General features: G+C 42.2%; 1 protein-coding gene across 1 annotated transcript in view; it reads right to left on the reverse strand.

Moving 5' to 3' along the window:
- cfap46 (cilia and flagella associated protein 46) overlaps positions 1-24068 on the reverse strand; it is a gene marked incomplete at both ends in the record, with an annotated part of 97491 nt that overhangs the window by 11663 nt on the left and 61760 nt on the right. Inside the window, 13 exons of the mRNA XM_080740602.1 lie at positions 1609-1669; positions 2017-2096; positions 7700-7852; positions 9521-9633; positions 10500-10600; positions 11799-11905; positions 14385-14461; positions 16203-16300; positions 17352-17531; positions 18371-18553; positions 18928-19035; positions 19534-19722; positions 21025-21222. Of these exons, the coding sequence (XP_080596728.1) occupies positions 1609-1669; positions 2017-2096; positions 7700-7852; positions 9521-9633; positions 10500-10600; positions 11799-11905; positions 14385-14461; positions 16203-16300; positions 17352-17531; positions 18371-18553; positions 18928-19035; positions 19534-19722; positions 21025-21222 (1648 nt within the window). The remainder of the gene's footprint in view (positions 1-1608; positions 1670-2016; positions 2097-7699; positions 7853-9520; positions 9634-10499; positions 10601-11798; positions 11906-14384; positions 14462-16202; positions 16301-17351; positions 17532-18370; positions 18554-18927; positions 19036-19533; positions 19723-21024; positions 21223-24068) is intronic.

Consider the following 24068-nt stretch of genomic DNA (forward strand, 5'->3'; position numbering starts at 1 on the left):
ATCACGTGTATACACGTGATTGGCACTGTGGGATGCGCTAATATATCACGTGTATACACGTGATTGGCACAGAATGAGTTAAATAAAAACAAAATCTGAATTGCAAGTGGATTCATAATGGGAAGTTGAGGCAAGGCTTTTGTAAGAGAAGTTGGTTAGCCACACGAAGGACACTCACTCTAAAGGTGTCATGACACCGTCAACAGTCGGCTGAGTTTCAGCCGGTTGGGTATTAATCACTGCACAGTTCTCCTTGCCGAGTGTCAAGAAGAAGCCCTCCTCTGTGGTGCAACAAGACACCAGAGCCTTTTTACTTGCCGTGATTCATCCAACTGGAGATAACATCGATGCGCTGGCATTGAAAACATCGCTATCATTTATCAGGAGGCTATCGTATTTTACTCCAGATTGGGGGTATGAGGGGGCGGTGGAGGTCTTTGTGTCCTGTATTGTTTGCTACGGTCAGGATTGACTTGCCCCCAAGAGAGCAGCTAGTGCAGATCACAGAGAAGATTATCACAAGCAGTGGTGGAAGAACGTGCTCTGAGCTTTTACTTGAAGAGGTGGTGCCATAGTTTTGTACTTTTTCAGCTTTGTATGTCTATGAAGTTAAGATTCTAATAGGCCACCAGTGGGGTTATAATGTGCAGATTTGTCTTCCCTGTGTATTATTTGTGTTTACTTCCTGAAAGCTGAAAGTCTCTTAGTCAAAAGGCCCAGTCGAAAAACAGATTAAATGACATCATATACCCATATATATATATATTTATATATATATATATATCCCTCCCCTTTTACCATTCACCCAACACTGTGGGTGTGGCTAACTTCAGCTGGGTCACCACCCACCTGACAACCAGGCATAGAGACACACGGGCGCCTACAAATTCACGCCCACAATTGAAACAGCGGCCCCAGCGGAGTAAACGTACTTAATTACCTAATTACCTTCCACCACTGATCACAAGCACACAGAAATACAAAGGTTTTGCATGTACGCGCACATGCACAATGTCTGTTAATTCAAGATCTAGCTAGTCTCTGTCTAGATACAGTTTTAAGAAAATTGTTGAACTGATCCTGAGAGAAAATAAAGACTAATCTTCACACACAGGCATCATCACTAAAATAACATATGGAAGTGATTCATGTCCACAGATCCACTTGCATCGTCACATCCACTTACCAAGAGTGTCTTCGTGAAGATCCACAATATCTTAGGCAGTCTGTTAAGATTGACTTTATGTGAAAAATGACACCATACACTACATAATGGCATTGGAAGATTGCAATTGCATTGGTAATCAATACTATTGGGAGGTTTTAAACCGAGCCATGTTACAGTGGTGCAATATTGAGAAATTGATCAACAATATACAGGACCACATAACTCACATAACTATGACAAATCAATAGTGACCTTGTTAAAGTGTTTTGGAAGAAATTAGAGGTTTATGTCTAATGTAAGCCATTTCTATGTTATAAAGGACAAGCATTATAAACTTGTTTTGTAAGACATGTTTTATATATATGTTCTAAGGGCATGAATACAGGAGCAATATGCAACAGAGGTCAAATATGTATTTTTACATAAAGACAAAAAGATACATTTGATGTGACGTGTGTCTACTGGGATTGCATTCACAGGCAAGACACGATTCACTGGCACCTGGAGAAAATGATATCCATCAAGTTATTTCAGTTTAGATTTACTTTCTCTTGGTATTGCAAATGCCAGCAGCAGTCAAAAAGGAGAAGGTTTTGAAAAGAGAGTCAGGGAGGAGGACGGGCAAGGAGAGAAAGCAGATGGCAGGAAGAGCAGGGGAAACTGCATGAGACATGATAAATGCTCACAGACCCGGCTGAAATAGGATCTTTACAAAAACATATTATGTAATTGATTGAAAAGCCACACTTAAAAGAGCGGTGGAGGTAAATAATTGGCAGTGCTGACTGCTGGTAAGAGTAATACCGCTGCCTGTATCTGGCAGACGCAGATTAATTGACTGAACTCACCACTTTGATGGTTTTGCTTTGATCTCCTTTCCCCTTGGCTGCCTTGCCACCTTTGGTCTCCTTTTTGTTGTCGCTTTCAACTGTCATAAACAGGATGCAGAATTAATACACGATCGCTCGTCTGAGGGGATAAATTGAGCAGCATTTTGACCGATCGTCAATTTTTTTTTTATTTTTCTTTCTTTTTCTAACTCCTTGACCTCCACAAACTTCACTTCAAGGGTATTTGCATGGCCCATGACATTTTGATGTAATTGGCTAGTTGGTTCTGCTGCCATACAATTTTTATCATGGGTATAATAATATAACGAACGTTGCCCTCTCTGTAGCGCTGAACGTTAAGAACTAGGGGACTAGAGTAACTACTGTATGGTATTGTTTGGTTCTAAAAGTTTAAAAAGGGAACAAATCTGAACGCTAACATACCCCTAATTATCAGATGTGGCCTTTGCTAGAAACGTGACTTGCTAAGCAGGCTGCCACATCCTTGTAATTTCATACAGACACATAGAGACAAATAAATATATCTATGGCATGCTTCTATATTAAAATACTCTATTTGCGGCTTGATAGCAACAGTGCTATATATTGTTTTCATTAGCCCCGCTAGCGGCGGCGCTCTAGGGAAGGCTGTGTCGATCGGTTGGCTCGTCCGTCCGTCCGTCCATCCGTACATCTGTACATACGTACATCTGTCCGTCCACCACTTTGTTCTCTGGCAGGATTGCCACGGAATGTTTTGTTCTCACTGATTTTAGTGACCCAATGGTCTTTCCTCTAGTTCCTCCATTAGGCCACAATATCGACTGGCACACAAGATATCTCAAAATCTATCGGGCAGATTGCCATTGTTTATTGTTTATTAAATGGATCGCATTAGCTGACACTGGGGCAACAGCTAATCTTCCTGGGGTCGATAGAAGATACATACAATATAAAAACATGAAAATACACACTGTACAACATTATACAAAATAAAATACAACAGACATTATTTCCTGGCTCTTAAATAGAGTACAATCATAAACCATATAAATAATAGTGGTAGTAGTAACAACAATAGTAATTACAGCTAAAAATGTAATGAAAGTTTTGAAGCTGAATTGCGCCTACTGTACATAAATGTATACTGTGAAGTTGAACATACTAACCTGTTGCACATAGAACATACTGTGAAGATGTTTACAAAAAAGTTAAGTATAAAATGCTGTTGGTGTATACAATATGCCAACTTTATGCACATGTACATACATTTGAGGATGCTCTTTTTTCTCTTTGCTCTTTTGCACTCTCTTTCTTTTCTCAAATCTTTCTAAGTCTTTATTATTATTATTATTATTATTATTACCCTTTTAGATTTTTTTTCTGTTGTTTGCTGTTATTATATCATTTGCTGTGATTATATATACCACTGTATTGTCTGAAGGATGCCAAACAAAACCAAGTTTTACTCTTATGTACCTGTACAAAAGCCGTGACAATAAAGTACAACCTTGAACCTTGAACTTGCTGAGCACATGGAAGATGAATCCTAACCCATGACGTCTAGCACAACCACTATCAGACCAACATTTGATCAGTTCCACACCAGATATTTCAGTCTGATTGGCCAATTCCAGGATGAAACATACAGGACGAAACTTGTGAGCAACCCTATGGCTTTTCCTCTAGCATCACTCTTTGGCAAGTTGGGTGTAAGGAGCAGCACTATTCTAAGGGCTGTTGTTCCATCTTAAAACTTTTGCAGCTTTGCTTGCAAGATATCAAGAAGAGAAAGAAGACAAAATGTATATTTCCAAACAGATCTAAACCAATAAACTTAGTAAAATGTAGTGAGAACAGAGACGTTAAATAAGTATTTCCCACTCAAAGGCAGCCTTTTTTTTATAGATATAAGCTTTAATTTATCCTGTGCATGCACACAATGGCAAACTAGAGATGTCAAAATTATGGTAATGCTGCTTGTAGGTGAGAGACGAATATCTCCCTTTTTTCCCACATTCATCCTCATCCATGTGCCTGATTCAGTCTTTTTTTTTTAGATGTTTGATGTTTTGATGTGCGATTAAAGTTATGTTTTCTTTTTGGCTGTGTCAGAGACACACACGAACCCACAGACACACATACACACCCTAACTATAACCTTTGAACACTGACCAGGGTTATGCAAATGTTTCAACCTTCAAAAGGGTAAAACTGTCTGCAACATCAAATATAATACTCCCCTTTCATTCCATTTACATTCCAAACTATTAAGAATTCCACCGAGGGTGAAGAAAGTCACTGCTGAAAAAAGGTGGACATTTCAGTGCTCCTGTGGACTGAATAATGGGCCGTACGCACCAAACAGTATAACTTAAACTACAATTCTAACAATATATGTATTGTTTCAAAATGATTCAAGGGGATGGCAAAGTCCACACCACAACTATAACGACGACAATGGTGAACAATATACTAGTCATAGTTAGTGCATCGTGTGCATACTGCATACCTCACACTACGCCTACGGACACATTCAGACCTAAGACAACAGAGGGGTACTACAAAACATTTGAAAAGCATAAAAGGAAAGAACAAATAATAAAATAATAATGTAATTGCACCACTGTTTAACCAGATCGGTCATCCTCACCTTCACGCATATAAGCATTTCAAATCGCATACCTGTCCACTAGGGCATTCACGAATAGTGATTTTTAGTATTCGAATTATTCGACCTCAAAGTATTCGAATAGTCGAATATTCGACAGGACTGGCCAAACTGTCAAATATTAAGTAAGCAAGAGGCGAACATTGTGAAAATAGCCGATCTACATGCTCACAACGCCTCGCAATGGAACCGAGTCACATTAAATGTAATACCTACAATTCCAAGTGCTTGTTAGGGTGGGGGTCCCCAGGTCAAATATGTTTATTTTGGGGGTCATGGCCTAAAAAGGTTTGAGAACTCCTTGTATAGAGCATTAACAAATTAATCCACCAAAGGGCATTGGCAACTGACTTCCTATCTAGCCAAGCTTTATAAACGATATATTAAAAAAAAAAAGAAGAAAAAAAAAGCGAATATTCGAATATTTGGTGAATGCCCTTCTGTCCACTACCACAACACTTTCACCAGCCTCACCCAAGCTAGCCTGGGATCAACAATACTATTTTCAGGTTTCTGATCCGGTCGGGATCATTTTGTAGCCATCGGGTGGCCAGAACCACCGACCGGAACCACGGGTGCCGTCGTACACCTCCAAAATGATTCCCCTAGTTTTAGATTGGTATAATCGTTTTGTTTCTTTTGGTATAATAATTGTTTGGTAATTGTAGCGCGACTAGCTACTATAAACTACTTGATTCGCATTATGTGGGGAACAAAAACAATGTGACGCCCAGTGTTGCTTTTGACAGCACATTTTGATTTAGTTTTAGTCATAGTCTTTTGAATGAAATGTCATTTAGCTTTAGTCTAATTTTAGTCAACTAAATATTATAAGATTTTAGGTGACTAAATCTACAGTTGATTTAGTCAACTGTCTGAAATGTATTTTGGCAGGCCTTGATGGCATCGTAATGACTGATTTTACACTTGGTTGCGTGCTGAAAATAGCCGATCGCGTTGTGAGCTTGTACAGTAGATCGGCTATTTTCACCTGAGAGCAACCAAACATAAAATGACTCCAGTCTCTTCTCCACTAGTCCCTCCCTAACGTTTTAGTCTAGTTTTTATTTTGTTGACAAAATTGTCAATATATTTAGACTTACAGTAGTTATAGTCATCACAGCTTAGTTTTTATTTAGTTTTAATGTTGTTTTCGTCAGTGAAAAAAACGCAGTCAACAAACATTTTTCGTCATAGTTTTAGTCGACGAAATCAACACTGACGCCAACGGGTCTGAAAACAACCACCGGAACCAGCCTTTTTTCCATTCTTTTCTAAACCAGCTCACACGGCTCGGTTTAGAACGAATACCAGGCTTTCCTCCGCAGTGGAAAGTCTGGTGATGCGAGGTTACACCCAGGCTAAAGCCACAAGGAAATAGCTACCGTAAATTGCCATTTAATTTCAGCAAAGCGAGTGACAGCATCCACAGTTGTCTACAGTACATGAACCTCTGCATGTCAGCTGAACAAATTCTATGTTTTTATGGATGGCCTTCTGGATTTTATAAAGCCTGGCATTAAGGTACTATGGCATTCCAATTCTGAAGGCTTACAGGAGGACAGATGATAAAAATACAGATTGTTTCTTTTACAATCAATGCAGTTATATGGACTGCTTTCATTTTGAGTGACTGACAAAGTGTATAGACTTGTTATATTAACCTCTAGTTGTATTTTTACGAGTGGATAGCCTATTCTCTGCGATGAAAAAGTGTAGTCAGTATACTGTATACAGTGCATTGTATTTGTAATCCGGAATGGATGATTAAAGATATATTAATATTGCCAATATTTTAAGCAGGCTTTGTCAATTGGATGACAACGCTTGCCTAAAATAAAAAATAATCATGTTAAACATGTTTGCTTAATATGTTGGATGCACGTGGAGTAGCAGCTCACTGGTTGGGCTTAGACCTGCCAGTAATATCTCATGGCCACCAGCCAAGCCAGTCTGGATTCTCATTTGCACTATGCATTTTTCCAATTAATGAATGAGGAAGAGCTGCAGTAGTCACTCAGGTCTTTTGTTTTCACCGCTATCTAGTTTGGACATGTGTGTGAATGCTGCGGCAAAATGGGTTTGTTTTGTGTGTGTGTACTAGTGTTTTTGTGAAGTAAGCTGATGGCCCTGCACAGCGGAACTGAGCGTTAACTGAACACTAAAAGTGTTCTTTCAGTGTTGAATTAACAGTCAGGATTAGAGGCTTACACATTGCAGATGTTCAGCTGTAGTTGGTTTCAGTGTGGTAGAATAGCTGGGCTGCATGCATGACAAAAACCGAGTGCCCTCTAGTGATGTTTAACCTCTGTGAGTGAACGCACAGCAAAACACTTAATGTTAATTTAACTCTGGAATGACCATTCCCAGGCCTTGAGAGTGAGGCCGATGCAGAACAGTGTTTTATCTGAGTTCCACAACAGGCGCTAATTAAACATAAGGCGCGCAGAACGAGTTGGCGATATAAAATATTGTGGTGGGGTCCCTTTTCATTAGGGCCACCGTTCATTCTGTACAGCTGTACTGACTCTGCTCCTGTGTGTCAAAACCAAAATACATTTTATTAGTGAGTGAGTGAGTGAGTGAGTGAGTGAGTGAGTGAGTGAGTGAGCGAGCGAGCGAGTGAGTGAGTGAGTGAGCGAGCGAGCAGGGGAGTCATTTGGGGCATCAGAGGATGGCAATTGTGCTAGTGTTCATATTTAATCTCAATTTATTTTATGCATTCATTTATTAACCACTTTCAATGTGGCGTCCCTATTTTGGGAATGTCATTACAGAGTCGAACATTTTTTCTTTTCGCTTCCAAACAATTAGTGAAAATAGTTGATCTACAAGCTCTCAACGTGTCGCTTGAGAGATTGTAGATCGACTATTTTCACTACTTTCGAAATTACTAACTAATTTCTTTTTTTCCAACCCCTATTTCTTTCTGAAATCACGCCTCTGAGTGAGTGAGTGAGTGAGTGAGTGAGTGAGTAAGTGAGTGAGAGAGAGAGAAAGAGAGACACACACACACACAGACAGACAGACCTTTCTCTGGCTCCTCCCTGTGCAGGCGACTGTGAAGGAACTGCAAGGAGAAGTCTCTGGAGACGGAGCTCAGTCCCTCCTCCTGCAGCACGGACAGCGCCTCCAGTGGCAGCTGCAGCAGCCTGCGGTCTGCAAGCACTACCAGAGTCTCCCCTGACTCAATGGGAGAGCTCACTGTGCACGCACGCACGCAAACACACACACACACACACACACACACACACACACACACACACACACACACACACACACACACACACACACACACACACACACACACACACACACACACACACACACACACACACACACACACACACACACACACACAATGTGGCAACTAGGGATGGGACGATATGACATTTTCATGTCACGAATATTGTGACCAAAGAAATTGCGATTAACGATATTATCGTGATAATCAAAATATCCCCAACATCCATTATCCTGGGGTGGGACATTTGCCCCCAAAAAAAAGAGTGTGAAAAAAATCATCAAGTACATTGCTTCTAGGTCCGTTTTACCAATTATCGAGGGTTTAAGTGGTAAGGTGAATTGATCCCAGTGCATGACAATACATTTAACCCTCTAAGGCCCACGGTTGTAATATTACAACGTTTGTATTTTATCCAAAAAAAGGTTTAAATCATTTTATTTTAGCTCCCCCTACCACCTAAACATCACCATTGGATTCTATTGTTTAGTATTACAATGCCATTGGCCACAATATTTGCATATAAATACCCCCCACAGGGGCTGACATTCACACCCGCCACACCCGCTGACATTCCAGAATTTTGACGAACAACATCTCACTTTTTCATGGAAGCTATTCCTCACAAAAACATAAGTAAAATGCCTGTACTATTTTTTTTTGGTGATCATTAGAATGTCTAGAACATGTACATATGTTATTATTGTGAAAAATATCCCCCATATGTAAATTAGAGCATGATTTATGATTTATGATTTATGGCTATAAAACCTTACAAAAACATTTTTTTGAAAAAAACATTACATTTTCCTCTTATTAGGACTCCTACAACACCATCTGATTTTTTTCAATTTTTTATTTCAAGTATTTCTACTTGAAATAAAAAGCGCACAACTTGGTTGGTGAGTTGGTGAGACGAAGGAGAACTCCAGGCAGGAATAACCCCACAGTACTGGAGAACTCTACGCACCTGTGTCACCTCAAGACCTCAGGAGGGACCCACCCAATACCTCCCCAGAGAAGCCTCTTGTTGGGAAAAAACAAATAGAGCAGGAGAGGGGAGTTTAGCCTTGGTCAGGAGGAGGAGATGGGCAGTGATTTGGCCACCACTGCCGAACCGGCCATCAGGAGGGTGTTGTGGTTTGCGGTTCGAAACACCTTATGATCGATGGTTACCACCTGATGACATCAAATTTTCCTGGCCAAGGCTACATTCACCAAACGTGAATGGAGGAGAAGCATCGTTAGATGTAATTATAATCATTATATTTGGGCCTTAGAGGGTTAAATCTCCACAATACGATTATTGTGAGTGTTTTTTTATCACGATAATAATGATTAACGTCCCATCCCTATAGTGGCAACACTGTACAGATACCTAAGGCATCACCTTGTGTCTGAAAGCCAACTTGAATGGGATGAAATCGTGTACTACTGTATTCCGCATGGCCCGGAGAGAGAGGGGTAAAGCAGAGCTGCAGAGTCTCCCACTGAGGCGCTAATCACTGCCAAACCAACAGGTAGGAACACAATGCAGACCTAACAGCGACATCCTGATCCATAAGGTACACAGTATAGATAACCCCACGGCCACGGGGGATACTGACTATCAGCTAGTTGAGGCGAAGACGCACCTGATAGACCTTTATCAGATCCCACTTTCTCTTCCTTTTCTTTGGGTTTGGGGGGGTCGGGGTCGGATATTGATGGAGCACGGTGCCTGAGAGAGGGAGATAAGGAGGGTGGAGGAATAAGTAAGGCTACAGTAAGGGGCCCAGCACAAACAAGTAGGGGGAAGGAAGCAATGATCCAAGCCTCAAGAAACACAGGAAGGAGAACCTGGGTTTAGAGTAAGATTCCTGCGGCTTGCCCGCTGTTGGTACTGTAGGTAATAAGCAATGTGCTTTGAGAAGAACACACACACATACACACACACAGTTAAGTCAAAACATCTATGCCAAGGGCCTTCAACAGGGGGTCCGGGACCCCTAGGGGGTCCTCAGAGTTACTACAGGGGGTCCTCCAAATCTTTGTGTGACCTTTTTTCTCCTTTTTTATATTAACCACTTGAACCCTAGCGTCCATATTCTGAGAACTTGTGCCAAAAATAGCCGCTCTACAAGCTCACAACGCCTCGCAGAAGACATTTGGTGTAGAGGGGAAAAAGAGCAGACTAAGTACAGAGTGAAATGTTAAGTTATGTATTGACTTCGATTGACGAAGTGGTTAAATACGTATCTGAAAAAACAAATTGACATGAATCCAAACTACACTGATTGATTTTGCTCTCAAACAATGAAACGATATGGAATCTATGAACAGGTTATGGGGTCCCCACTTCATCTCTCTCTCAACTATGGGCATGGGGTCCTTGGCCTGAAAACGTTGAAGACCCCTGATCTACACAACATTATAGTCACCATACAAACCTCTTTTTAGTAGAATCCTTTACCTTAATTAAGGTCTTCACATCAAAGTATCAAATGTTTACACAGCTGCCTGGCCTCCCTGTAGTCAGGAAAACAACATCCTCCAAATCTCTGTTGGAGCAAAAAGGGGGGAGATCTGCTGACCTATGCAACTCACCTGAAGCAAGAGAAGTCAAACTGCGAGAGAATCGGATGCAGATAGTCCTCCATACCATGCACAATGTCTCTGAAGCCAGTTTCTTCATCTGCGGTGGTTTTCTGGACACAGGAACAAGAAATATACCAAATTTGTATGGTCAGGCTCAGAGAAGTGGACGTGAGAGGGCTTGTGAGTACTTTGTTGTGAGGTGTGCCAGGGGCGTCAATTGGGTATGGCAGGGGTATGCAGCTGCCATCCCCTGGGTCCAGGGGGGAACATAAAAGTTACTTTTAAATATAAATCCATTAATGTCTCTTTGTCTATCTGTTCTGGTTATTATGTTGTTAAATTACAGTAAAATAACTACAAATGCAAAATTTTACAAAATGGTCACTTTAACAAGGTATTATAATGATATTCTCCACACTTGTATTCTCCCCATCTTGACAAAATGGTACAGGTGCAATTCATTATTGTTAATTGTGGCACGTTTACTATAGCCTATGCCAAGTTTAGCTGCACTTGAACAGCCGTTCCGGTTGCCATATCCAGCCCAAGAAACTGTAGAAACGGGGGAAAAAATGAATCCTGTTGCTAAGGTATGGCAACATGCAGGTGTCTTGCACGCGCGCGAAGCAAGACACCAGTCATGTTGCCATACCTTAGCTTTTTCTGAACTGACGCCACTGAGGTGTGCAGTGGATAATAATGCTTTCAGAGACAAAAGGCATCAGAGGTCTCACCCAGGACCCACAGTTGGGGGGGTTTTGCCGTTCGTGGGAGGCATCTCTGAGGTTTCTCGTCTCCAGGCAGTGGTGTAAAGTAACTATGTACAAGTGCTGTGTAAGTACTATTTTGAGGTATTTGTAATTTGCTTGAATATTTCCAACTTCCACTACTTTTACTTCTACTCCACAACATCTTGGATCCAAATGTTGTACTTTTACTCCACTACATTTACTTGAAAACCTTAGTTGCTAGTTACTTTGTAGATTGATTATTATAACAAAACATACATTAACCACTTCAGCCCTGCAGTAAATACATTTTGAACGTTTGAAAATAGCTGCTCTACAAATGTGTCGCATCGCCATTTATTGTGAGCTTGTAGATCTGCTATTTTCCAAAGATTTTTTTTTATAAATGGGACATTCTGCATAATGAGTACTTTTACTTTTGATACTTTAAGTACATTTTTATACCAATACTTTTGTGCCTTTTACTCAAGTACATTTTGAATTCCGGACTTCTACTTGTAACGGAGCATTTCCACATTGCAGCATTGATACTTTTGCCTAAGTAAGAAATCAAGAGTACTTTTTCCACCACTGTCTCCAGGCTAAAGGTCACAGCGCGGTCCCGGAGCGTCAGCAGAGCCCTGGGGCAGACAGAAACCTTGGCCACCCTGGAGCACCTCAGTGAACCTGCAGGTGATAGAGTTCACAAACACAGACATGCATACAATGGCAGACGCACACGCGCACACACACACACACACACACACACACACACACACACACACACACACACACACACACACACACACACACACACACACACACACACACACACACACACACAGAGTACAGGCCTTGTAATTGGTCCCCCTGAAGCAGCACTGCACCCTCTCCTCCAGTCTTGTTCTCAGGTCGTCGTTGTCGGGTGGAAACCTTGTATGTCCCAAACCGTTCCGTTTTGTATTTAGCATTGTTTAAAATATTTTAAAGAGTGAAAATAGCAGATCTACAAGCACACAACACCTTGCATTGCGAGGCGTTGTGTGCTTGTAGATCTGCTATTTTCACTACTTTTGTACGACAGTCTTATATGATGAGGCAGGGTTTCATTTATGAAAAAACATGCAAATTTGATACTTGGAGACACAAGGTTTCTTTTATTATTATTTACTTTTATCCTACGATTTTGTAACCCATTTTCACCTGGTGCCAATGCCTAAGCTGCAATCCTGGGCGATACCTTACCTCTGCCAACCTGGGGAGGGCCCCGAACTGAGCTCATGCTTCCTTCAGTACATGAGGAGTTAGCAAGCCGCTTCTTATCACCTGACAGGGGGAGTTTACCCGGTAGGACGTACTGTAGCTCGTGGAAGGAACACGTTATTCCAACCAGTTCCTTTCCCCTCCAGGGGGAGGCATTATAGAGACCAGGATTACTGCATGTTTTTTATGAGGGTGCCTACCCTAGGGAACATGGGGAGAATATGCGAACTCCACACAGAAAGGCCCTTTCGCCAACCCCACCAAGGATATGGGCGCTGATGATGCGGAGGAGAGAAGACGCCCCCCAGCGCCCACAGCGTCCCCAGCGGGAATCAAACCCAGGACCTTCTAGCTGTGAGGCGACAGCACTAGATGACAGAGATACAAGGTTTCTGCTTGACAGTGACGATATCTCTCGATGTCTCCCGCCCTCTCTTTGTCTCTCTCAATTGGTCTTTTGTTTTCTCCATCCTATCTCTTGGGCTGCATGAGTTGATTTTAGCGGGCTTGTCAAAGGAAAGGTAATTTGGGGAGATATTATTATGATAATGATCGTTTTTTGGGGAGTGGGCGTGTAAAAAACTGGTGTTCACATGCTGGGCCAGTTGCAAAGACGTCAGAGGAAACTCCGGGTGCCTTGCTATTCTTCCCATCACCTTCTCCCTCCTTGCCTTCATTAAACATTGAACTTTCAATCTGCCTCATGGGATAAAATGTTACACAGGAATACATATTTCATTCCATGGGAATGCTCAAAACAATGCCGTATCCAGCACTGTATGTCAAATGTCATGTTTACCTGGAGCTAGAGAAAAAATAACGATGAGGGGGTTGGCGGTTTTCAGCTGTTGCTTGCTAGCTGGATACACTGAGCGACCACATACAACCACAACCTCCCCAGTTCGATTCCGGCTGGACCTACAGCACAGTATGTTGTGTGTCCATCTCCCTATCTGCACTTTAGGTATACGTTGGTCTGAAGTTAGGAACGTCTACACAGACACGGGAAGTTGTCTTTACTGCGGACACTATAAAATGTTGTGACACTTCCAGTGACAGCATCATACAACACTGAAGAAGGCTTGACGCTGAAACACGTACGTTGTTTGTTTGCTCTGTGGCTTGCAAGTATACACTTAAACAAAAGTTGCCTGGTTGATAAACCAGACTCTATCACACACTTCGTTTTGGGAAGAGAGTCTGGAATTTCGGGGAGAGATTATTTTTCTGGGGGGCGGGCTAAAGCCTATTGACGTGATGTTAGGGGCGGTTTAAAAAATGTCAAGGTGATTTGCTCTTAATTGCTCCCTTTGAACTTCAAAGGGGTTGAAAACCGCAGTAATTGATTGAGCCATACAAGTGTCAATAGCTCGTTAGTGTTCTCTCTAATCAATGAAACATCAAAGACAACTAAACTCTTTGATGCCTGTAATGAGAGTGGAGGGAGGATGTGTTTGTATACACACAGACTCGCCTGATTGGCTGAATGGTTTTGAACCAGGCCACCACCCACCACGTACCCCAAGCCTACAGCCCTGATTGGCTAGCACTCTCATCGGGCTAGGGGAAAAAGCTTAGTTAACGTGGAGGGCCAGACTTCACTACAACACCACTACCACCAGGGGGTGGTGTTGAGTGCAGTCTGGTCTTAACCAGGCAAAAACAAAAGTGCCTTAAATGACAGTTCCGTGTGTGCTGGTATTCTCTTGTTTAGAGATTCTCTTGTTAAAAGTTACTTTCCCGACCGTGCACCCGGTAAAATTGCTCAGAGAAAGAGAAGATTTATGGAGTCGTGCTTGCTTCCTTGATGTAAAGATCTTCTCCCTATCTGCCCTCATCAATTGTGTTATTTAAAAAACTGTGGGAGGGACGATTATTAGCGAACATGAAGAACAAGGCTCACTTGAAGCTGGCAAAGGCTTCCCTTTCGGAGTGTCAGCCAGCTTGGACTTTTCATAGAACGCTCCATAAAGCTCGGACCTGAAACACACAGAACAGTTCAATCAAACACACACACACACACACACACACACACACATACAGATATTTCACACATTTATAGAAGGTCTATTCACATATATTCTTAAAGAGTTTTTATTGATAGAAATGTGACCTGACATCGATGGGAACTTTGATCACTGGCACCGATTATCCACATTGACCACCTCCAGGGGTCTATACTTGATCCCTTATTTTTTTTCTGTCTACGACCGTATTATGTATAGTGTGTTTTTTGGCAATGTATAGTGTATACATTGCCCCAAAAAGTGCTAAATGCTTAAATTGTAAATTGTGTAAAGAAGAATAGTTCAAATGGCCGTTCTACAAGTTTCACAACGTGTCAATGTAGATCGGCTATTAGAAGATTTTTAAAATGTTTTCCAAATAGTAAAAACACGTAAATATGTGTGGGGATAAGGGCTAAGGTACAGACGAGAATAGGGCGGCCCTATATCTGCAATCCTAACCCAATGTTAGCCTGGAAACCAGATGAATCTGCCATTGCACCGCTCAGCTGTGATTGGATTTCATTCCCTCTGAAGTTGTGAGGGACCATTCAGGGCCCAGTATGCAAATATATGGCGGCTCTATCACCAGAGGCATTTTTTTTATCCGCCCCCTGGAAATGCAGGTTTAGCACAGAGATCCCAGACTAATATCTACACGGTGATATTAGTCTGACCATGTCAAGTTAACCTAATGTGACATGTGACCTGCGGTCATGCACTCATACACCATGAGACAGTTGTAGGCAGATGGGGCCATACATCAAAGCAAGAGCGGGAATAGACGGAGAAGAGTGAGAGCCAACAGTAAGACAGCAAGGTTATTATATATACAGTATATATATATTTTTTTTTGTTCATTTTGACTTTCAGTATAGTTTTAATTCGTTTTTAAAGTGTTTTTTTTTTTCTAGTTTAGTTTAGTCTAGGAGCAGATTTTGAAAATGATTAGAGTTAGTTTAGTGTTGGTTTTAGTTTTTGGTTTTAATATGGATAAAAAAATAGCAAAAACAGCTGATCTACACTTAGTTTTGTAAACAGTTTCATTTTCCTTTATTATAGTTTTTCAAAGCCAAATTTTTATTACAGTTTGTTTTGTCAGTTCTAGTTTGTGTTATTTTATTGCGACCAAAGGTCGCAGTTTACTATGGGAAACGCCACAGCTTGTACACGTCCGCCCGCTGTGTAGACGTGTGCACATTTTTACGGTCTATGGGTTTGCCGCTCTGACATTATGCTCTGATGTCACTGTGATGTCAGGGGAACCACTCTTAATAGAATTGGTTTGCTGCTCTGACATCACACCTTTTGGCTTCACTGATGTCACACTAACAGAATCCCTTTTATGCCCATATTTGGAGTTCCCTGATGTCATCAATATTAATGATGCCCTGTTAGAGAGATCCCTGTGATGCCAGGGGGGAAATTAAAAATCCCTTTTATGCCCATATATGAGATATGGAGATCCCTGTGATGCCAGGGGAACAAATCTCTTTTATGCCCATATATGGAGATCCCTGATGTCCACATCTCTGATGTCCACATCCCTGATGTCCACATCACTGATGTCCACATCCCTGATGTCCACATCACTGTGGCGTGACCTCGCCCTTTAAGGCGAGGTCGCTTGTTGCCCTGAGGTGTCTTACTAGTACAGTATAACCCTGGCACAGACAGAGTACAGAGCAGAGCTAGAGCCAGCAGTCAGACCGTACCCATCCTCGGTGTGCTGAAGGAGTAGAATCCTCAGGTTGGATGGCAGCTCTCCAAGGATGCTCAGGTGGTTGGGATTAATAGTGATATGGCCATAAGCCTGCACAACAGAAAAGTCAATACGGATATGAAGGTTATGCCTGTGAATGTATAATGCACAAAGCAGATGTTATTGAAAGCAGGTGCATTTAAGCTTGGTCTTTATAGTTCTGTATAGAGTGAAAAGGGAAGAAAAGAAAAAGCCCTGAATAAAATCATCAAGGCGGTTGGTTATCTTGTGCGTTAGCCCTTTAAACAGAAGCCTGGGTAACAAAAGTATATCGTCCTGATGAAGGTCAGAGACTGGGGAAAGGTCAGATTTTGAATGCACGTGAACAAAACGTCTGTCCACTTACAATTGTACAAACCTCCCTAGATCTACGATAAGGAAAGGCTTCTTTGCATTTCAAGAACAATATGTGATTTCTTTCTTTTTCATTTATAGTGGAATAAAAAAGAAAAGAAAGTCGCACGTTTGGCCTTTTGTCCCCAGAATCTACTTAAGGTACTAATCACACTCAAGAAACCAAAGACATAAAGGGACCAATTCCATATTGTCTTTGAGAGGTTTCTAGTGAACAGGGTAAATAGAGCAGTAGCCATAAATCATGTGCAGAGAGTGGTGGTGGTGGTGTGCAGGGGTGTCGCAAATTCTGGGCCCTGGGTACTTTAACTATTGAAAAATAGCAGATATACAAGCTCACAGCGTGGTACTGAGTGCCGCGCTGCGAGCTTGTAGATCTACTATTTTTTTTTTTTTTAATCGTGAAAATATTTCAAATCCTTCTAAGGTTTTTTAAAAAAACCTGTTTCTATCTCAGTGGTCCTCAAACCTTTTCATGTGAAGGACCCCCAAAATGAATATGTATTTGGCCACGGACCCCCATCTCAAAATATTTAGTTCCAGGGACCCGCCAAGAAGCAAAATTTGAGTTACAAATGTTCGCTTGAAAAAAAGAGCGCGGCACTCGGTGCGGCGCTGTGAGCTTGTATATCTGCTATTTTTCAATAGGTAACTAATTAAGGCCCCCCTGCACCTTGGGCCCTAGTAAGTCCCAGTCCCACTCCCCCCCCCCCCCCCCTTGTGACGCCCCTGGGTGTTGGTGTGGCACCTTGGTCAGGTTGCTGAGCGCATCCTCCACTCCCTTCAGCATGCTGCTGGGTCCCTGCTCCTCCTGGCCGCGGAGCAGGTTCCCGCGGAGGTTGAGCAGAGCAGAGAGCCGCGACGCCGAGGTGTCCGCGCAGCAGGCAGAGCTCAGGACCTGGGCTGCCGCCGCGGCACTGCGGCAGCCCTGGAGGTCAACGGGGGGAAAAAAGAGGAGGAGGAGGAGGATGAATGGAGGACATTCTTTTTAGGGTCTGTTTTTCATGTCTGGGGAATTAGGTGATGATATCTTCAAAAGAATATTATTAAGTGAGCCAAGGCAGCTGGCAATAGCAGATGTATGAGAGAGCGGCGTGCACGCGGGGAGCGGAATGAGGCATACACACACACGCACACACATACATAAGTCTCTCTCTCATGCGTGACTGCAATACAAACTACAGCAGAAGGGAGAAAGATTTTTGTGTTTGTAATCTGTAATGGTAAATATTTTTAGCCCCGCTATGGCACATTATCAATGCGTCATTCCTTGACTAATGTAACAACCTAATTTCACATCAGGAATAAAATCGTAGCTTTTATTACATGATCTTTAAAGCAGGTGTCTTCAACAGGGGGTCCAGGACCCCTAGGGGGCCCTCAGAGTTACTACAGGGGGGCCTCCAAGTCTTTGTGTGATAGAAACTATTCTGAGAACTTTAGCCACTGCGAGGCGTTGTGAGCTTGTAGATCGGCTATTTTTGCCAAAGAGCTTCGGTGTAGAGGGGAAAAAGAGCAGACTATATGTACAGAGTGAAAGGTCACGTTTATTAATTATTGAGGTTCAAGTTAAATATCTGAAAACACAAATTTACATGAATCCAAAATACACTGATGATTGTGCTGTCAAAAGATGAAAGTATATGGAATCTATTAACAGGTTGTGGGGGTCCTTGCTTCATCTCTCTCTCAACTAAGGGGTCCTTGGCCTGAAAACATTGAAGACCCCTGCTTTAAAGAGAAAACAGACTTGGCATAGCAGTATACCTGCAGCAGGGCTAGGTATTGGCCGGAAACAACAGGGTTAAGCTGGCCATGACACTCCAGCATGTTGTGGGAAGCATCGGCCAGGGTGGAGGAGGACAGCTTATGTTGGAGACACACATTGACGGCCTGGGCCAGCGTCTCACTGGCTTGGGCCAACAACTGCTGGGCTTCGTGCCGCCTCTTCTGTGCAATAAAGGGAAATTTAGCCACACACATCACATGACACGCATGCTGGTACGCACACAAACACATGGCATCTTTAACTGTGTGTACCATATGCGAACTACCAGCAGCACTTTAAAGGACAAGGGTTCATATTTTAGATAGTCATTAGAGAAAAGAACATGCATGCCCCCAGGTTGGGGGCCACTGAAATCAAAATACTAAAATCGCTACTCATCTTTTCTTTTCTCTAATTACAATCTAAAATATGATCCCTTGTTGTAAAAAAAAACAAAGTTGTCCTTTAAAGTGGTGGGATATGAAGTGAGCCTCTTTTATAAAGACATTAAATTAGGGCTCCAGTCAGGAGGGATGGGTTCAGTTTATAATGGTACCTGCAGCTCTGCAGCTTTGGCCTCTGCGCTGCTCGACTCTGTGCCTTTCTGTCTGGCTATGTCCTCCCTTTCTCCAGGAACGGCTTTAGCCTCGGACCAGGCCTTCTCCTGCAAAAAGTTTGGTCCAACATCACAGATAATAATGACCGCGATTAGTTTGCAATCCCCTCATGATCACAGGCCGTGGAGACCTGAGCTCCTTGGTTTTAGGTTAAATAAACTCACATCATCTCTCTAATCACTATAAGCCCCTCCACCATTATTGTCTCTGCTTCCAGGTTGCTTGCATCTGTGTGTATATTGTACATTATGTTTGAGTTGTACTTATCAAGTACTTATCAAGGTTATATTAGTTTTGGATTTTTCATTTTAGTTTTAGTTGGTTTTAAATATTTGCTTTAACATTTTAATTAGTTTTTAGAGCGGATTTGCTTGTTTTTATTAGTTTATATTTTTGGAAAATGCTAATAGTTTTAGATTAGTTTATTTAGTTTTAGTTTTTAGTTAGGAAATGTGCCAAGCTCAATAGGCAACAACGGCACTTAGTTACTTTGCACCACTGGCTTACAGTATGTGTGTCCATGTGTAGTTATTTGTGTTGCATACCTGGCTGTGTGTGTCCCAGACAGCAGAGGGAAGGATGGGGTCCTTCAGTGCAGCCTGCAGCCTCAGGCACTTCCCTGTGAGGACCAGGCAGCGTGCTCTGGTCTCCAGGCTGTCCGGGGATGGAAAGCACACTGCAGCCAGGTGGCCCATGGTCACCTGTCCCAAGGTCTTGCCTACACACACCCATTCCTGGACCAAGGACACATGGATTCAATGAGGATAGGGATTGAAAACGAGTACAGACATATCGTCACTGTCGGGCAGGTTTCAAATTTGTATATTTTTTTTCGCAAAGCAAAGCCCTGCTTCATCATACAAGGCCATCACACAAAAGTAGTGAAAACAGCCGATCTATTTGTGCGAGACATTATCTTATTCAATGTAAACTATTACACCGTATCGACTAACTACACTAAGGCTCGGTTGTCTAGAATTCATGATAATGTATCTCCTGATTGTGAATTGTGATAGATGTCAACCGTCTCCAGCAGACTTCATTCATATCATATGTTCTGACTTTGCACCTCTGCACACAACTATTGGACAGAGATCTTCCATTCTATATCAGGGATAGTAGGGCAAAGAGTGGAGCCTACTCCTTTTGGTGCTTTGTTTAGGGTTGTCCCCTCATTGCCCTCGCTCTCTAAATTGGAAAAGGATGTTTTAGCTTTTGTCACTCTATTAGCTAGGAGAATTTTTATCAATTGGAAATCACCCTCTCACACTCATAAGGGTGCACCGTCATGCATGCACGATGTACACGCACACACCCACATTAAAAGGTACGAAAATTGCAGCAGTCAACCCCAAAAGTCAATTTTTTTTATGGCAGTAAATGAGTTAAATCCATCTCTGATTGAGGATACATGAGGTCTGGTGGAGCATTGATATGATGGTCTTGCTATGACAGGGGTGTTGTTTTGCTGTTAAGCAGTTTATTGATGTGTCATGGATATGTGCTGACTAATGTTGTTTTGTTCTGTTTTGTTCTGTTTATCTGTCTGTGTTTATCTGTTACATTAAATTTTTAGTGTGTGTATAGTGTATGTTTCGAGTGTGTATGTTCATTTCGTTTGTAGTGAATTTTGTATTTGATGGATTGCACTGAATAAGAAATTTCTAACAACTTTGAATAGGGGTGCTGTTGGTTTTGGGGATGTGTTGGGAACTGAATGATTATATAAAACAGGCACATACTGTATATACTGTAGTCTCGATGTTGGTAAACAAGAAACCTGTCATGCTTGCGTGGCCACTGATTTGTCTCCACAATGTCCACAGTGAGTGGAGGGGTTTTGTAAACAATAAACTGTAGAAACCAGATAAAAAACACAAGCAAAATAAACCGTTTTTTCTTCCCCGTGTGTGCGCATCACGAGCAAGCGCACAAACGCGAGTGCATGAGGAGCCTATAGAGCTCTGGCACCTATTAATTTACAAATTATTATGCACTGCTCCCGGCCCAGTGTTTGGGAACTAGTGTGGTCTAACCTGTTCTATGGAGTCGGGGTCAGGTGTGGACCGCGTAAAGTCCTCCAGCGCCATCTCAACAGAGGACTTGCGTTCCCGCGCCAGGGTGTGCCTGGTCTGCTCGGCACAGCGCAGCTCCAGCATGGCGAGGGACAGCTCTGCCAGGGACAGACGCAGACGCTGCAGCTTCCGCCTGGCTGCCAGCGTGAGATTAGGACTCTGACACGAAACAGAAAACACATGCAAGTGTAAGGAAGATATCTTCGTTGTCGAGTGGAAACCTTGTATCTCCAAGTTTCAAATTTGCACGTTCTTTCGCAAAGTAAAGCCCTTATTCATCATGCAAGGCTGTCGCACAAAAGTAGTGAAAACAGCAGATCTACAAGCACACAACGCCTCACGGTGCGAGGCGTTGTGTGCTTGTAGATCGGCTGTTTTCACTCGTTTAAATAATTTTTAAAATGATAAATACAAAACAAACGGTTTTGGACATAGGCCTACAAGGTTTCCACCCGACAACGACGATATACTGTATAGGCACGCACATACAAATCGTCACTGTCGGCCAGGCAGAAACCTTGTATCTCCAAGTTTCAAATTTGTAAGTTTTTTATGTAAAGTAAAGCCCTGTTTCACCATACAAGACTGTCGCAAAAAACTAGTAAAAATAGCAGATCTACAAGCACACGAGGCGTTGTGTGCTTGTAGATCAGCTATTTTCACTAGTTTAAATCATTTGTAAAAAGATAAATACAAAACGAACGGTTTTGGACATACAAGGTTTCCAACATTTTGTTGTTGTACAAGCATGCACTCTCTCACATGCACTTTTATGCATACATTACTGTGTGTACTGTAGTCACAAACATATATGCATGCACAGTGCACACTGCACACACATCCCACTTGTACGCCACACACGCACATATTGTGTTCACACAGACAATAAATACTTAAGCGGTCTCAAAGTGGTCTAAAAAAATATATAAATTTCTAGAGTGCATGGCACTAATACACAATATTTAAATTAAAAAAGGTCTTTTGAAATGGCAGATGATCCACAGAACTAGATTATTATGTATGTCACATAATGTAGGGCTTGCACCTAAGCTCTCTTGACCCCAGGGGTGAGATGCCATGGGCTCGTGTGGGCTCGGCGAGCCCACACTTATTTTGCTGCACGCACGTGCGCCTCATATGCACACACTAAACACACACTTAACAATAAAAACAGCGTGCATGCATGACGTCATGAATTTAGGACCCACACTTCTAAAATCCATATCACACCACTGCTTGACCCTTACTCCAGCTACCGGTAGATTGTAGAAAATGGGTGACTGGGCTTTTTTTGACCACTGAGGAATAGCCCTCCCTGAGTAGACCAAGATGGCCAGCTCATTATCTTCTTGGATTGAGTTCGTACAATGGACCAAAATTGAAAAAGCTCCCTTGAGCTTTTTGCGTTATCATTTTTACATATATTTTGACAGTACTACATGTACTGTTAACTAACTTGTTAATGTATTCAATCAATTGATCAACAAATTCTGGGGAAGCCAGTAGGAGTTTCTAGTGGAGTGATAAAAAGGTGCCCATCAACCCAAAAATCTGATTCAATTTAATACATATGATTTTTATTTTGTCTCATAAAGTACCTTGTAACTATAAGAATCTAGTCAATACATGATGCATCCTTACAGGTCCTTTTGGTTACACTTGTACAATCTGAGTTACCAATGGATAAATTAACACTGAGGATTTTATTGTGCACTAACACGATTCCACATGGATTCACAGCTGGTAGTTTTTCAATCAAATGTTAATTTGCTAGTGATAAGATCAATGTCACAATTCAAAATGGCCACTAGTGCCAGAGCCAGGCGATTTCTGGCACGACAGCTCTTGGATGTGCTGTGCAGCTTGGTCAATGAGGAAGGAGAACATGGTCATCTCGCCCATCTGTTGCTGGCAAGCTAATAGTTGCTTCATGGACATTGTTAAACCATGGCTTCAGACCTGGGGCTGGCCAAATATACACGCCTGGCGCATGCACAAAGACACTTATGCACACAGACAAGAATACACGCACGCACGCACGCACGCACGCACGCACGCACGCACGCACGCACGCACGCACGCACGCACGCACGCACGCACGCACGCACGCACGCACACGCACACACACACACACACACACACACACACACACACACACACACACACACACACAAAACAACTAAAAGTACACACAGACAAGAGCACACCCCTAATTTGGCTGATACATGACATGAAATCGTGAACACCCCATGCTTTGCAACAGAGGTGCTAACAACCTCAGCGATGTAGCTTAGTGGAGATTTAGGGAAAGGCAGTATTTGGTAGTAATTGCTTTCACTGCTTCAACCAGCAGATGGCTGCTCAAATGGCTCTGACGAGGACATAGGAGAGCTATGGGTGGTTGAGTGTGTAATGTATATATGGCGGCCGTAGCTGAGTGGGTGAAGAGGTCACCTGGGAAACGGAAGGTCCCCAGTTTGTGTCCCATGCATGCAGCCTGGGTCTACGTGTCAAAGTTTGATAGTGTGTGTCCCATGTAGGGGTGGGCGATATGGAAAAATACAATATCACAATATTTTCCCAAGCTGTATCATGATACACGATTTTATCCTGAATCTTTTTCACATTGGTTATTTTTCAAGTTACTTGACAAAAACTAGACTCTCTGGGTTCCTTTTGGGGGGTCTAAATTGAACTTTACAAGTATGTAACTCTGACAGTATACATGGACCCGTAATTTGTATAGGCCTACTGTCAGAGTTAAGTGGAGACTTGACATTTTAAAGTTTGAGAACTACGGATTTAGACTAAAATGCAGGTTTAAATTGAATTCTTCAATGAATCTCTGTATTAACGATTAAACAGGATTTTTTACAAGGCTCCCTCATTGTATCACGATATATACAATATCTCTGAAAAGGCACATCGTGGAGACGATACAATGTCTCCACGATATGCCTTTTCAGAGATATTGTATAATTATCACCATATCGCCCACCCCTAGT

The sequence above is a fragment of the Nannobrachium achirus genome (assembly GCF_963921795.1).
Source record: "Nannobrachium achirus genome assembly, chromosome: 13".
In the NCBI taxonomy this organism is placed as follows: Eukaryota; Metazoa; Chordata; class Actinopteri; order Myctophiformes; family Myctophidae; genus Nannobrachium; species Nannobrachium achirus.